Source organism: Siphateles boraxobius, unplaced genomic scaffold (genome assembly GCF_051911475.1).
Source record: "Siphateles boraxobius isolate OS27281-9 unplaced genomic scaffold, OSU_SipBor_1 27, whole genome shotgun sequence".
NCBI lineage: Eukaryota > Metazoa > Chordata > Actinopteri > Cypriniformes > Leuciscidae > Siphateles > Siphateles boraxobius.
In genome coordinates this window covers 777501-791701 of record NW_027508887.1, presented here as the reverse complement: position 1 = coordinate 791701, position 14201 = coordinate 777501, and the positions used below count along the sequence as shown (strand labels likewise).

At 37.4% G+C, this 14201-nt stretch overlaps 1 protein-coding gene across 1 annotated transcript in view; it reads left to right on the top strand.

The window, feature by feature from the left end:
* Positions 1 to 14201, top strand: part of plxna1b (plexin A1b) — a 142927-nt gene that overhangs the window by 47657 nt on the left and 81069 nt on the right. The window contains exons 3-5 of the mRNA XM_077245611.1: positions 2141 to 2278; positions 9384 to 9484; positions 11811 to 11934. Coding sequence (XP_077101726.1) covers positions 2141 to 2278; positions 9384 to 9484; positions 11811 to 11934 — 363 coding nt within the window. The remainder of the gene's footprint in view (positions 1 to 2140; positions 2279 to 9383; positions 9485 to 11810; positions 11935 to 14201) is intronic.

Here is a 14201-nt window from a genome sequence, read left to right as displayed (position 1 = left end):
CCAGAGGCATTTTTGGGACATATTGCAGATGCATAAACACTCAAAGTGCAAATATTGATTGGACATCTCCGCAGCTCAACTAACAAACCTCCACTTTTGGTTTTTAAACAAATCTTGAACTGCTAAGACTTTATTTTAAGGTCACGTAGTTTCTTAACTTACTATAGCAATAACAGTAAATTATGCATATTTACAAGCAACTAACCTCAAACCATAACCCTATACTAACATATATAGTTATATATATTACTCATGACTAATTTATGTAATAATTGCACTCAAAATAAAGGGTATCCAAACTCAGATATATATTACATCTCAACTTATTGGACTATTTTTCGCTAATATTAAAACCTTGATATATTACGCAAATCATTCCTTTTGAATTTACTCTATTCTGTTGTATTTATTGTGGATTGATCATCGTTTTCTCTAAGGTTATTGTGCCAGGTGGCTTTATTTTAATATTTTCCTTGCATTGGGTCTGTAATGGCACTAAAACTCAGTTTGATATGTGTAATGCTCATTGATGTGTGCTGAGTGTGTGTGTGTAAGGGATTTGATGTGGTTTGAGATTAAGTGCGTGTGTGTGTGTGTGTGTGTGTGTGTGTGTGTGTGTGTGTGTGTGTGTGTGTGTGTGTGTGTGTGTGTGTGTGTGTGTGTGTGTGTGTGTGTGTGTGTGTGTGTGTGTGTGTGTGTGTGTGTGTGTGTGTGTGTGTGTGTGTGTGTGATCCTCTGAAGCGATCACTGCGTCACACTCAGAGATGCGTCTCGGTTAATGGCGCATGTTTATTGAGAGCAATAGAAGTGATGAATGTGTTGAACATGCAAGAACAGCGCGCTTCCCCTCGCCTCATCATATTTACATAAGTAATATATACTTCCACTGGGTCTCGTTACTTTGATACACTCATATATGCTCAGTGGATCTGAATGAAACGTCTGTTATATGTAGTGAATAATGACTTCAATTTGCTTCTGTTCTTCATATATACACTACTGTTCAAAAGCTTGGGGTTAGGAAGAGTTTTTTAGTCCTTTATGATCACCAATGCTGCATTTATTTGATCAAAAATATTGAAATATTATTGCAATCAAAAATAACCGTTTTCTATGTGAATATATAGTAAAGTGTAATTTATTCCTGTGATCAAAGCTGAATTTCCAGCATCATTACTCCAGTCTTCAGTGTCACATGATCCTTCAGAAATCACTATAATATGATGATTTGATGATCAGGAAACATTTATGATTATTATTTATCAGTGCTGAAAACAGTTGTGCTGCTCATTATTCATATTTTTGTGGGAACTGATACATTTTATCTTCAAGAATTTTTTGATAAATAGAAAGTTATAAAAGAAGAGCGTTTATTTGAAATATAATCTTTTATACATCATTATAAAACATTATAAATGTCACTTTTGATCAATTTAATGCATGCTTGATGAATACATTTTTTTTTTCTTATTTAATGACTCCAAACTCCATTTTAAATGGTAGTGTGTGTTGAACGGGTGTGTGTGTGTGTGTGTGTGTGTGTGTGTGTGTGTGTGTGTGTGTGTGTGTGTGTGTGTGTGTGTAAATGTATATGTTGAAGGAGCTGCTTTTATGCAGTTATTTTTAAAGCTTGATTGCATAAATCACTGATATTTTTCATAGTATGGAAAGGAGCATTTTTAATCTGTTAAATATCTTCATATTTATTCTACATAAAGAAATCCCTTGAAAAGGAAGTCTGTCACTTTCTTGTTTTTGCTAAATTTTCTTTCATTCTCATTACTATTTGATTTGTGTGTGTGTGATCAGTGCAGTTTAAGCCTGTATAAATGTGTCGGTGTAACAGTTGCGTCTGTCTTCATTGTATGATTCAATTATGGGCTAATGTATGTAATCCTCTTGTAGTGGTGCGGAGAGATTGATGCCGAAAGAGGGATTTGATCCCGGCTCCTGAGAGACGCAGAGATGATTATATTCGCGGCGATTAGCTCGTCCTGACGGTCTGATGTCATTATTGTAATGATGCTTGTGTTTTCGCATGATGAAAGCGTTTGGCCTCGTGTCGTGCGTTTCTGTGTGTGAGAGGATCGTGCTCGTGTTATGAGATATTAATGAGATGTTGATGCTCTTGTTTTGCTAGATTCTGATTAATTCTGTGAGCCCGTCCCGTCCGGCGCTGGTGTACGAGAGCGTCCCGGTGAGCGAGGGCAGTCCGGTGTTACGGGACATGCTGTTCAGCCCCGACCTCCAGTTCATCTACACACTCACTGACAAACAGGTGAGCATGCTTTTACACACTTCATAATGATGATTCCAGTGAAGAATTACCTGGACCGGATCACTTTTAATACGGTGTTGCAATGAGAATTTGATGTCAAAATGTGCTTAATTACCATTAAAATATCAAAATGCATGAAATCCTAATAGACCCACAAGTAGGTTGTGTGTTCATTATGCATGATCTATTCATTCCAACTCAGACAGTTCTGCACAAAGCTTTTATAAAAGTGATGCTCATTATGCAACCAATATGCACATACACTGACATACAGATACACTGACTGGCCAAAATAGGCAAATGCTTCAGAGTCATGACTGGATCATTATTGCAGTGATTATTATGTTTCTAGCATGTTATATGTTTGGCTACAGTTCTTCTAACGATAATTGATGGAGTGTGTAGCTTTTCATTTCTTAAACAACCATGTAGGAAGACACATCATGGCCATATTCCAGGACGACCATGTCAAGTTTCATCAGGCTCAGATTGTGAAGATCATGAAGAATCTTTTCCACACATGAATAGATGAACCTCTGAGTCCAGATCTTATATTCACTGAAAGTCCAGAGCTTATATTCACTGAAAGTCCAGAGCTTATATTCACTGAAAGTCCAGAGTTTATATTCACTGAAAGTCCAGAGCTTATATTCACTGAAAGTCCAGAGCTTATATTCACTGAAAGTCCAGAGCTTATATTCACTGAAAGTCCAGAGCTTATATTCACTGAAAGTCCAGAGCTTATATTCACTGAAAGTCCAGAGCTTATATTCACTGAAAGTCCAGAGCTTATATTCACTGAAAGTCCAGAGTTTATATTCACTGAAAGCCCAGAGCTTATATTCACTGAAAGTCCAGAGCTTATATTCACTGAAAGTCCAGAGCTTATATTCACTGAAAGTCCAGAGCTTATATTCACTGAAAGTCCAGAGCTTATATTCACTGAAAGTCCAGAGCTTATATTCACTGAAAGTCCAGAGTTTATATTCACTGAAAGTCCAGAGCTTATATTCACTGAAAGTCCAGAGCTTATATTCACTGAAAGTCCAGAGCTTATATTCACTGAAAGTCCAGAGCTTATATTCACTGAAAGTCCAGAGCTTATATTCACTGAAAGTCCAGAGTTTATATTCACTGAAAGTCCAGAGCTTATATTCACTGAAAGTCCAGAGCTTATATTCACTGAAAGTCCAGAGCTTATATTCACTGAAAGTCCAGAGCTTATATTCACTGAAAGTCCAGAGCTTATATTCACTGAAAGTCCAGAGCTTATATTCACTGAAAGTCCAGAGCTTATATTCACTGAAAGTCCAGAGCTTATATTCACTGAAAGTCCAGAGCTTATATTCACTGAAAGTCCAGAGCTTATATTCACTGAAAGTCCAGAGTTTATATTCACTGAAAGTCCAGAGCTTATATTCACTGAAAGTCCAGAGTTTATATTCACTGAAAGTCCAGAGCTTATATTCACTGAAAGTCCAGAGTTTGTATTCACTGAAAGTCCAGAGCTTATATTCACTGAAAGTCCAGAGCTTATATTCACTGAAAGTCCAGAGCTTATATTCACTGAAAGTCCAGAGCTTATATTCACTGAAAGTCCAGAGCTTATATTCACTGAAAGTCCAGAGCTTATATTCACTGAAAGTCCAGAGTTTATATTCACTGAAAGTCCAGAGCTTATATTCACTGAAAGTCCAGAGTTTATATTCACTGAAAGTCCAGAGCTTATATTCACTGAAAGTCCAGAGCTTATATTCACTGAAAGTCAAGAGCTTATATTCACTGAAAGTCCAGAGCTTATATTCACTGAAAGTCCAGAGTTTATATTCACTGAAAGTCCAGAGCTTATATTCACTGAAAGTCCAGAGCTTATATTCACTGAAAGTCCAGAGCTTATATTCACTGAAAGTCCAGAGCTTATATTCACTGAAAGTCTTCTGGATGTGCTGGAGGAGACTTTACAGAGTGCTGGACTCTTGCATTGACAGTACAAGATCTTGACAAAAAAATGATGCACCTTGTGATGAAAATAATGTTGTAATGTTATTTCTATTTAGAGGTGCATTGATTTTTGGTCATTATCTTATTTGACATGTGAAACAGACACAATAACATACAAAACGGAAATACTTTTTCTTATCTATGATATTTTTGTTGCACTGAGTGGGAGTTTTGAATGAAGTTTCCTCATTGATCTATCGGTCATGCATGTGTGTGTTATGCGAGTTATTTTAGTGTCTTACACACATGTAGAACACACAATGAGTGATCAATGAGATGATGTACATTACAGTGTCATCTGATCTGATTATTGATGTTTTATTACACACACACACACACACACACACACACACACACACACACACACACACTCACACACACACACACTCACACACACACACACACACACACACACACACACTTCTTTAATACAGCTGTGTGTGTATCTGCTCGTACGTCACATAAGACTCCATTGATCTTCCTTTCACTTCTGAATCCAGATAAAACATCACTGCCTGACACATCATCAATAATAATCATCACAAACTCATGATATTATGTAAAGTGTGACGTTTAAACTTAATCTGCTTTGATGTAATACACACTCATGTGTTGCCATGCTCTTCATTTCCAGTGTTTGTTTCCCGTTCTGTGAATGATTATTACACTGCCATGTTTAATGTCGTCATAAAATGTAGATAAACACACACAAGCGTTTGCACGTCGACTTCTGACTCAACCAATCACATGAGTTTGGGGCGGGGTTATCCGTTTGACCGGCCAATGACAGATGGAGAGTGTGTTTGAGCTGGAAAAAAACTCCTTTTTAAAAGAAGAATTCACTTTTTCTAATGATTAAATGAAATGAATACGACTGTTTAAGACTACACAGTGACATTTGCAATGAAATTATGGTGTCTTCTGTAGAATACGCCCGTAAAATGCAAGAAGTCCTTCGTCTCTTTGTGTTCTGTCAGTTTCTATTTTTCCTGTTCCTTGACTTTTCTTCTCAGGATAATGAAAACGGCTGGCAGAGAGTCTGAGGCGCTGCTCAGGAAAAGCACAAGCTCCATTTAAAGCCCTGACAGAGTAATTTAGCATTGGCCCCTTGTTCTCCAGCACTTAATTAAAAAGTGTTTGATAGCCTGTCTCCTCTCGCCGTCCGCTTCGCTCGGCCCGGGGCGAACCAGCATCAGCTCTTACAGCTCCAGATTACACACACATCTGGATGACACTCCAACGGGAATCAAACCCAAAACTCCCTCCTCAGTCAGACAGCATTTTAAAGCAGCGCTATTATGATATTTCAAAGGAGACTCCTACAACAGGTTTACATGCATTCAAATAGTTAAAAACACTTTAATTCTCTCATAACATCCACTGCAGCATCAGTGTCTGAAACGGTTCGTTTGAAGATTCAGTCTCTCTAAACTCCGCCTCTCTGAGAGCTGCTCTGCTCTGATTGGTCAGATGGCCCAGTCTGCCGTGATTGGTCAGAAAGCAAACGCTGATTATCATATCTGAATCTCAGCTCTTGATACGGACTGATACGAACAGTAACGATGGCGTGGGTTTTACCGTATCAATCTCATCAAAGTGGATTTAAACTAACCTGCAAACCAGAGTCAGAATGATGTCACATGATGTCACACAGCTCATTTACATAATCTGCAAAAATAATTTCTACTGATTTGGACAAATATTCAAATTTCAAATTTATTTGGACAAATTTTCCTGTTGGATTAAGTTTATTTTTCTGCCCCCATTGTCAGATATTCTTTCTAGTTTTAAACTTAATTTTGATCATTTATTTCAGAAAACAAGACTTAAAGGGGCATTCGGCAACTATTTCAACTTAATAAAACCGTTTAGAAATCATTTGTATGGTTTAATAACCTGTTCTGGTGAGAATGGTGAGTTTCCCCGCTCCCCCCAGCGTTCCCAGGCGGAAAACCAACCTTGCAACATGAGGACTAACGTCCCGGTAAGTTGGAAATAGGAAGTCTCGTGAGAAGCGAGAACGAGCGAGAAACACAAACTGCTTTACGGCAATTCGACATAAACACACACGCCGCCCTTAGTGTGTATGATGTATTACCCACCTCGGTAGACACACTCCACACGATAAATCTGGCCGGCTCCGATAATAACAAATGCACATGAGCAGCGGTAGAAAGGGGGAGGAGCCGCAAGTGAGTTTCTTTACGACAGTGTTGTGAAATACACGCCTCACAGCTGTAGGGGGCGCTCACTGAGAAAACATGCGTCAACAAAAGTGAAAATCAGCGAAGAAGTAGCTAGAGTTGCCAAGTTCCCCTTTAACATCTTAACCCATTTTGAGTCTCAAATAAATGAGTCTTGATTTTAGAATTTAGAAAAATGACAAAAACTCAAAGAAAATCATTTTTGTAGTATCATAATCTAATGTAACAGCAGTGTGAAATCTGCAGGAACGTGGAGGTTAATTAATCAGGTCAGAGGTCATTCACACTAACAAAAGACCTCCACTGACATTATAAATGGACTTCAGGGAATACAATAAATGCTACAAGTGTAGAATAAAGGATGATTTAAGTTGAATGAAAGAGCTGGTTTAATAAAGAGGAGTGTGATGGTGTGTGTGTGTGATGGAGGTTATCATGGACACACAGGAGCGTGTGTTTAAGCCACTGCGTTTTAGAGTCTTAACCTTTTTGTTCTGTCTAATCAAATCATTGATCATCTGGAGCAAAGTTAATCCCATAATCCTTCATATCAGCACAGAGTGAATCATCCAGTCTTACTGCAATTAAGAACTTCAGTAGTGTGTGTGTGGGGTTCAGTATTGATTGTGTGTGTAGGGTCTGTATTAAAAGCCTCTTGATTGGTTGAGATGTTTGTACTGAAACACACTGTCAGTAATGGACGAGAGTTTCCTCTCCTCTAGTGTGATCGAGTAACAGATGGTCACGCTGGGCTGGTTATACACGCGGCGTCCAGTGAAAAAGACAAAAGAAAGCTTTCACATCGGATCAATGTTAGTTTAAAACAATAGACCAGTTAGATAATAAACTACTCCCATGAAGCATTGCAAATTACATCGCTGAATCAAAAGTGATACAATATAATAGTATAGAAATCTTTTTAATACTATAACATTATAGTATTTATATATATATATATATATATATATATATATATATATATATATGTTCTTAAACTTTCTTGATGTTTTTGTTTTCAGTTTTTTGTTTTCATTTGGTAATTCTCTTATTTCTGTCTTTTTTTACATTTAACTTTCTTTTTCTGATTCCTTCCTTCTTTCCTTCATGCAATTGTTCATGTTTGTTGGCAAATATATATTATATTTGAGATGTTCGTAATGTAAGAGCATGTCCTGTGGGAATGTTGTCCAACTATGACTGTCAATATTTGTAAAAACGCACAACCGTCTCCGACATCAGCTGATAGCGTTGAGTTTCTGTTGTATCTGAGATATAGAGGTTAATATAGGTGTGTGTGTGTGTGTCAGTGTCACACACATGCGTCATCATCGTGTCACACATATTTGATTGACGTTTAAAGCCTGAGGCGCTGAGTTTTCCTCTGAGATTGAATGTGTGTGTTTTGACACACTATCATCAGGTGTAATGTGTGTGAGTGTGTGTCATTTATCTTGAATTCGCTTGCGTGTGTTTTTGCTGCAGGCTGCAGTTTAACACGCTGAATATCAGATGAACTCCGCTCACGGCTGCTCGGCAGTGTGTGTGTGTGTGTGTGTGTGTGTGTGTGTGTGTTACATGATGACTTTCACCATGTATTAAAATTACAAATTAATATTGAGCTTGCGTCAAACAGTGTCGTCTTTAATGCATATATGTTTTCTTTATTTAACACGGTATATTTTCACAGACAAAGACACACACACGCGCTTACAGGCTGCATACGGTGAACTGATTTTAGAGAGAAACGGATGTGCCCTGAACCCTAAACGTTTACACACACACCCACACACACACACACACACACACACACACACACACACACACACACAGACCTGACCTCGCCATCCTCACTATCTTACCATCTGTTCTTCATCTCTGCTTGTCTTCATCCCTCCGTCACTGTTTCTCACCTTGTAAACTGATACGCACACCTGTGTGTGTGTGTGTGTGTGTGTGTGTGTGTGTGTGTGTGTGTGTGTGTGTGTGTGTGTGTGTGTGTGTGTGTGTGTGTGTGTGTGTGTGTGTGAGTGTGCATACGCGTGTGTGTATGTGAGACTGTGTGTGTGTGTGTGAGTGAGTGTGATTAAAGTGGATTAATAGGCTGGTGTTTTCCATTATGCACTCCGCTGGGTTTATATTTGCCTTTAGATTAATAAGTTAAGTTATTTATTATTAACATTATAATAATTGGGTACAAGTTGTTACAGTGTAATTACACAAGTAATTGCTGATTAATATTAATTATCTATATGTAGGTTATAGTTTGGTTTAGGGTTAGTTGTAGTAATTATACATAATTTAGTGTTATTAACTACATATAGCATGTGCTACTTCCAGGTTAAAATGTTGTTATCTAAGTGTTGTCTTGTGATATCTTTTATATACTAACTTTTATTAAAAAACGTTATTATAATTCAGCACGCATGAACTGATGGACCAGAATGACACAACTTGCTTTCACAACTTCCTTCCTTCCTTCCATTTCTCATTTGCTTCCTCTTCCTTTTCCCCACACACACACACACACACACACACACACACACACACACACACACACACACACACACACACACACACACACACACACTGATGTTATTCTGTTTTCAGCAGGAGGGATTCAGGGTTCCTGTCAATCAAATGCAGATCTCCGTGGTAACTGTCAGATGGCGCAGCGTGTGAGAAGCTGATTCTGTGCCTTCCATATGCACACACACACACACACACACACACACACTCACTCACATGCAGAAAGCAGCAAACACTTCTCCCCCTCCAGCGCTCATCTCTAGCCGGAAGCGACTCATGCTTGGACCACAGATGTGCTGCTTTACAGCAGTCATACTCTGATTTGCTCTGTGTGTGTGTGATATGATTAACGTGTGTGTGTGTGTGTTGTGCAGGTGACGCGTGTGCCGGTGGAGAGCTGTTCTCAGTACACGAGTTGCTCCGAGTGTCTGAGCTCCAGAGATCCTCACTGCGGCTGGTGTGTCCTTCACAACATGTAAGCAAACACACAAACAACTCATATCTACAAACTCCTTCATATCAACACCTTTCGTTGAACGTTCATAACATCTAATTTGACGGACATAAATAAGGTGAATATGTGACCATATTAATGAACTGAATAACCCTAGAAAGCCTACTGTATCATATTAATACATGAAAAACTTGATCAAAACTTTCTGAAAACCCTGTTGCACAAATTCTACAACATGCACGTATCTTTTTGCTGTAAAATCTGTACTGATAAACATCATAACTTTGATATTTCAAGATGAACACTTACTGGACTGAAGCAACTGAAGTTTACTTGATTATCCATATATATATTTTTTTAAATCATGAGTATCAAATGTGATCTTTAGAGGAAGGTTTATTTCTTCATCTCTCAATCATCATTGTATTGCATTGCATCTTTGATCATAAAACTTAAAACATAAAAAATGTAAAAATCATCCTACTAAGATATATTATTGGCAGATATAGAGTGATGACTGATATGCAAATCAGTTTATGAAAGTTCTCAGTTATTTACATCAGAATTTCATCATACTTATTTTTTCTGAAAATTTCATATTCCAGGCTTTTACAGGGTTAAAAGAGTGTTAACTTGCCATCCTCAACCTGTTTTCTGTGTGTGTGTGTGTGTGTCTGTGTCTGTGTGTGTGTGTGGTTTACCATTATCTAGCGTGTCTTTGCACATCAGTTCATCAAACTCTTCCTCAGGCTGAAGTGCAAATATTCATTATGATTCACATAAACGGGTCCTCGGCGCTCCTCTGATGTCAGTCACGAGAGAAACATTATCTGGATTTCAGCCATGAACTCAAACTGTGGTTAAGAAATAATTAAAAGCCAAAACATACTCCCGTCATTCTCTCTTCCACAATAACCGTCACATTCAGTGATTATCCCTGAAGATTCAGATGTCAGCTTTATCTTCAGATGTCTGGATCTGCCCTTCAGGGATTCATGAAGTGTGTGTGTGTTCATGTCTGAGCGCTCGTGTCTCGCTCCAGCGCAGATGATTTCAGCGCTGCGTATGAACACACACATGAGCCTCAGTCTGTGTCTGCAAAAATATGATGCTCTGCCAAACCTTCTGGCAAACATTAGCAGCAAACAGTCCTTTTACCACAATTTCAGCCACAAAGAAGCAGTTTAAATAGTTTTCCTATGTAACATCCATATTAAATGCCAAACGAGTGCAAAAGTCAGCTTCCAGATGTAAAAAATCACATTTATTCTCTCCATAGTGACACTATTATTTTTCTAACAATAACAATCTTTAAGTCCGAACACTGAAGGTCACATTGATGATATTTGCGTTGGTAAAAGTCGATGTGATTTCAACAACTTTAATAAATTTAGTTTTTTGTTCAAATTTCATAGAGATTTAGTTGGGTAGTGTGTATATATATATATATAAAATAATTATAATGTCTAATTTATATAGTGCCTTAGATACTTATGTGTGTGTGTATGTTTATATATATATATATATATATATATATATATATACACATATATATATATATAAAGATATAGTGTGTGTGTACTTAATTTATTAATAAATAATAATAATAATGTTTATTTTATATAGAAACTTTCTGCCGACTCAAGGAGGCCTTGATGCACAATTATTTCACAAAGATTTTTTTATTTACTTATTTAATATACTAATATATATGTGTGTGTGTGTGTGTATATCTATATTTTTATATCTATATCTATAACTCGATATATATATATATATATATATATATGTTTATATAATGTGTGTGTATGTATATATATATATATATATATATATATATATGTTTATATAATGTGTGTGTATGTATGTATGTATGTATGTATGTATATATATATATATATATATATATATATATATATATATATATATATATATAGTGTGTGTGTGTCTGTGTGTACACTCATATATTATATAAAAAAACTTTTATGTTAGATGCGATTAATCATGATATATACTTCATAATTAAGATGTTAGAAATTGTATATTTTACTGTCTGTGAAGTGCACGGTATCTCAAGTTCATATGTTTAATTTCATTTTTATTAATGATTCGTCTGGAAGCTGGTTGTTTTGTTTCATGGCTTAAAACGTTTTGTGGGAGAATGTTTCTGAAGTTCATGTGGATAAAATGAATGTTTAGCCCATAAGCAGCTTTAATGATAATGTGAAGTCCTTCAGTGGAGCTCAAACCTTCTCAGTGTCGATTATATTCCTGTTTATTGAGACTCTGAACGGCTCAAGGCTGGAACTGTTGTGTTGATGTGTGTTTATTCTCTCTCTGGTCTCAGTTGTTCTCGCCGTGATCGCTGTGAACGAGCAGACGAACCCCAGAGATTCGCTTCTCGAGCGGATCAGTGTGTGGAGCTGACGGTCCAGCCCAACAACATCTCCGTCACCATGGCCGAAGTCCAGGTGTGTGTGAGCTGGAGTCGATGCTATACATGCGCAGCCACTTATATCCAGAGTTGGGGGAAGTTACTTTTACAATTATCTAATGCATTACAGTATTGTGTTACTCCCTGAAAAAGTTACTAACTGCATTACTCAGTGGCTTTTTATGAAAAGTAATGCATTACATTACTTTTGCGTTACTTTTTCTCACCTGGGTTGGGCTTGCTTGTTTTGTTTTTATTCGATTATAATAACATCAAAAAAAGTTATATTTTTGGCAAATGTAAAAACCCTTTCATACCAAAAGAGAAGTGAATAAGCCTCAGGCTGAAGGAAATGCATATTTACTCCTGTACAGTAGAGGGCGCCGCTCAAACAAACCTTTTAGCTGCTGTTATTCTGTTTTAAAGAACAATAGGATACAGGAGAAGGGGGTAATCCATCAGCCGGAAACTGAAGCCTCGCGGGGGCCCGGGGCCGCCATTGTAGCAGAACTTCACGTGCTGTTAGCATTCCATTGACTCCCATTCATTTTGGCGTTACTTTGAAAGCGATAACTTTAAATCGGAGGCATCCAAAGACTTCATTTGTCTATTATTTATTTCTAAAGAAACACGACAATGTATAAACGGCTCCATTACTTTGTATCTTACGTTATGGCCCCGTAGAAGCCGTTTTTGTTAAAAACAGGCTAACGATTGCGTCATAACCACGCGACTTTGTTGCGTCATAACCACGCGACTTTGTCGCACAATAGAGACATTACCGTATAGACAGGAGCAGAAGCTCGCAGGCAATAGTTTACTGTCTATGAGGCAATCGGGGGGACATAGAGGCATAAAGTCAAGGGAGAAGCCCATAGATAGAGAGTCCATAAAACCAACGGGACAAAATATTTCAACAACGTGTTTGAGGAATTAGGTGATTCAGATTTGTTTTGCCACAGCTACTAGATGTACAACTGTAAGATGATGTCTATGGTCAGACTGTCGTCACGCTCAGTTTGAGCCTGCGCAGTCGCTCAGCCATCAGACAGGAAGTGTAATAATCGGGCTTCAGTATTCTCTGTTGAAATCAATGGGGTCGCTGTGTCCATTTCTTTTACTGTCTATGATACAGGAGAAGGAAGTTCAACGCTTATTTCTAAATCTAATCTAAAGTAATTTTTGCTTATTAGTATGGTTGAATTAGATCATTGAAGGTCAGCAGAAAAGACATTGGTTAATAAAGTGAGATTAAATACATAAAGTATATTTGTGTAATTTAATAGTTAATTGTAAAAGTTTTGCGTAAAAATCTGCGATTGCATTTTACCGTCTTTATTCATTTTGAGGAATACTGGATGTTTTCGTGGAAGTGAGATGAGTAAAAGCATTTAGTCTATAGCTAAAATAACCATCATGTTTACACACAATATCTCAATTTATTCCTCTCAACATGTGGACAGGAGTCAATGCAGTCCTTCCAGAAAAACGCTGAATTTTTTGTGATTGTTGCGGGCAAAAATCCCTGATTATGCGGCACGTTTTCTTAAAAAATGCAATGGAATACGCGGATATTTATGCAATTTTATGCGATGAAATTGCGGGAACTTGCAAAAACAGTTTTATGAGAAAAAAAAAAGTGATTACCCAACACCCTGTTCTCACTAGGCTACGACCTTAATGTAAGGGTAATTTCTTATTACTTCCTATGATAAGCAAGCATACTACATCACAGAAAGTGCTGGGAATATTTAAGTTCTCATCTTTTTTTTATTTTTAGACCTTAATAAACACATGGTGTTTAACACAAACTTACAAAACTTAGAAAAATGATTTGTGGACTTCATCATGGCTTATTCGCGGGGTTTGCAGCTTTTCGATGATGTTCACGTCGCGTAATTGCGTCACTTCATAACGTTCCCATGGCAACAGGGGGAAATGGATGCTCTTGTGTGAAGCAAACGCAACATCTTTCAACTTTCTGCTAAGATATATGTGTCTTTTTTGCAACGAAAATGCGGGGATTATGAAATCATGCAAGCCCCACATATTTTGAGCGGAAATCAGCAATTTATGCGGCGAAAGTGCGGCGGATTTGAAAAAATGCGGCCCCCGCATGAATATGCGGACTTTGGCTGATTATGCACTAAATCATGCGATCGCATAATCGTGTTTTTCTGGAGGGTCTGTCAATCAGTCAATAAATGTGAAAAAGTAACTAGCGCTACTTATTTGAAAAAGTAACTTAGATATTTTGTTGTAACTTGAAAAAGTAATGCGTTTACTAGTTACTTGAAAAAGTAA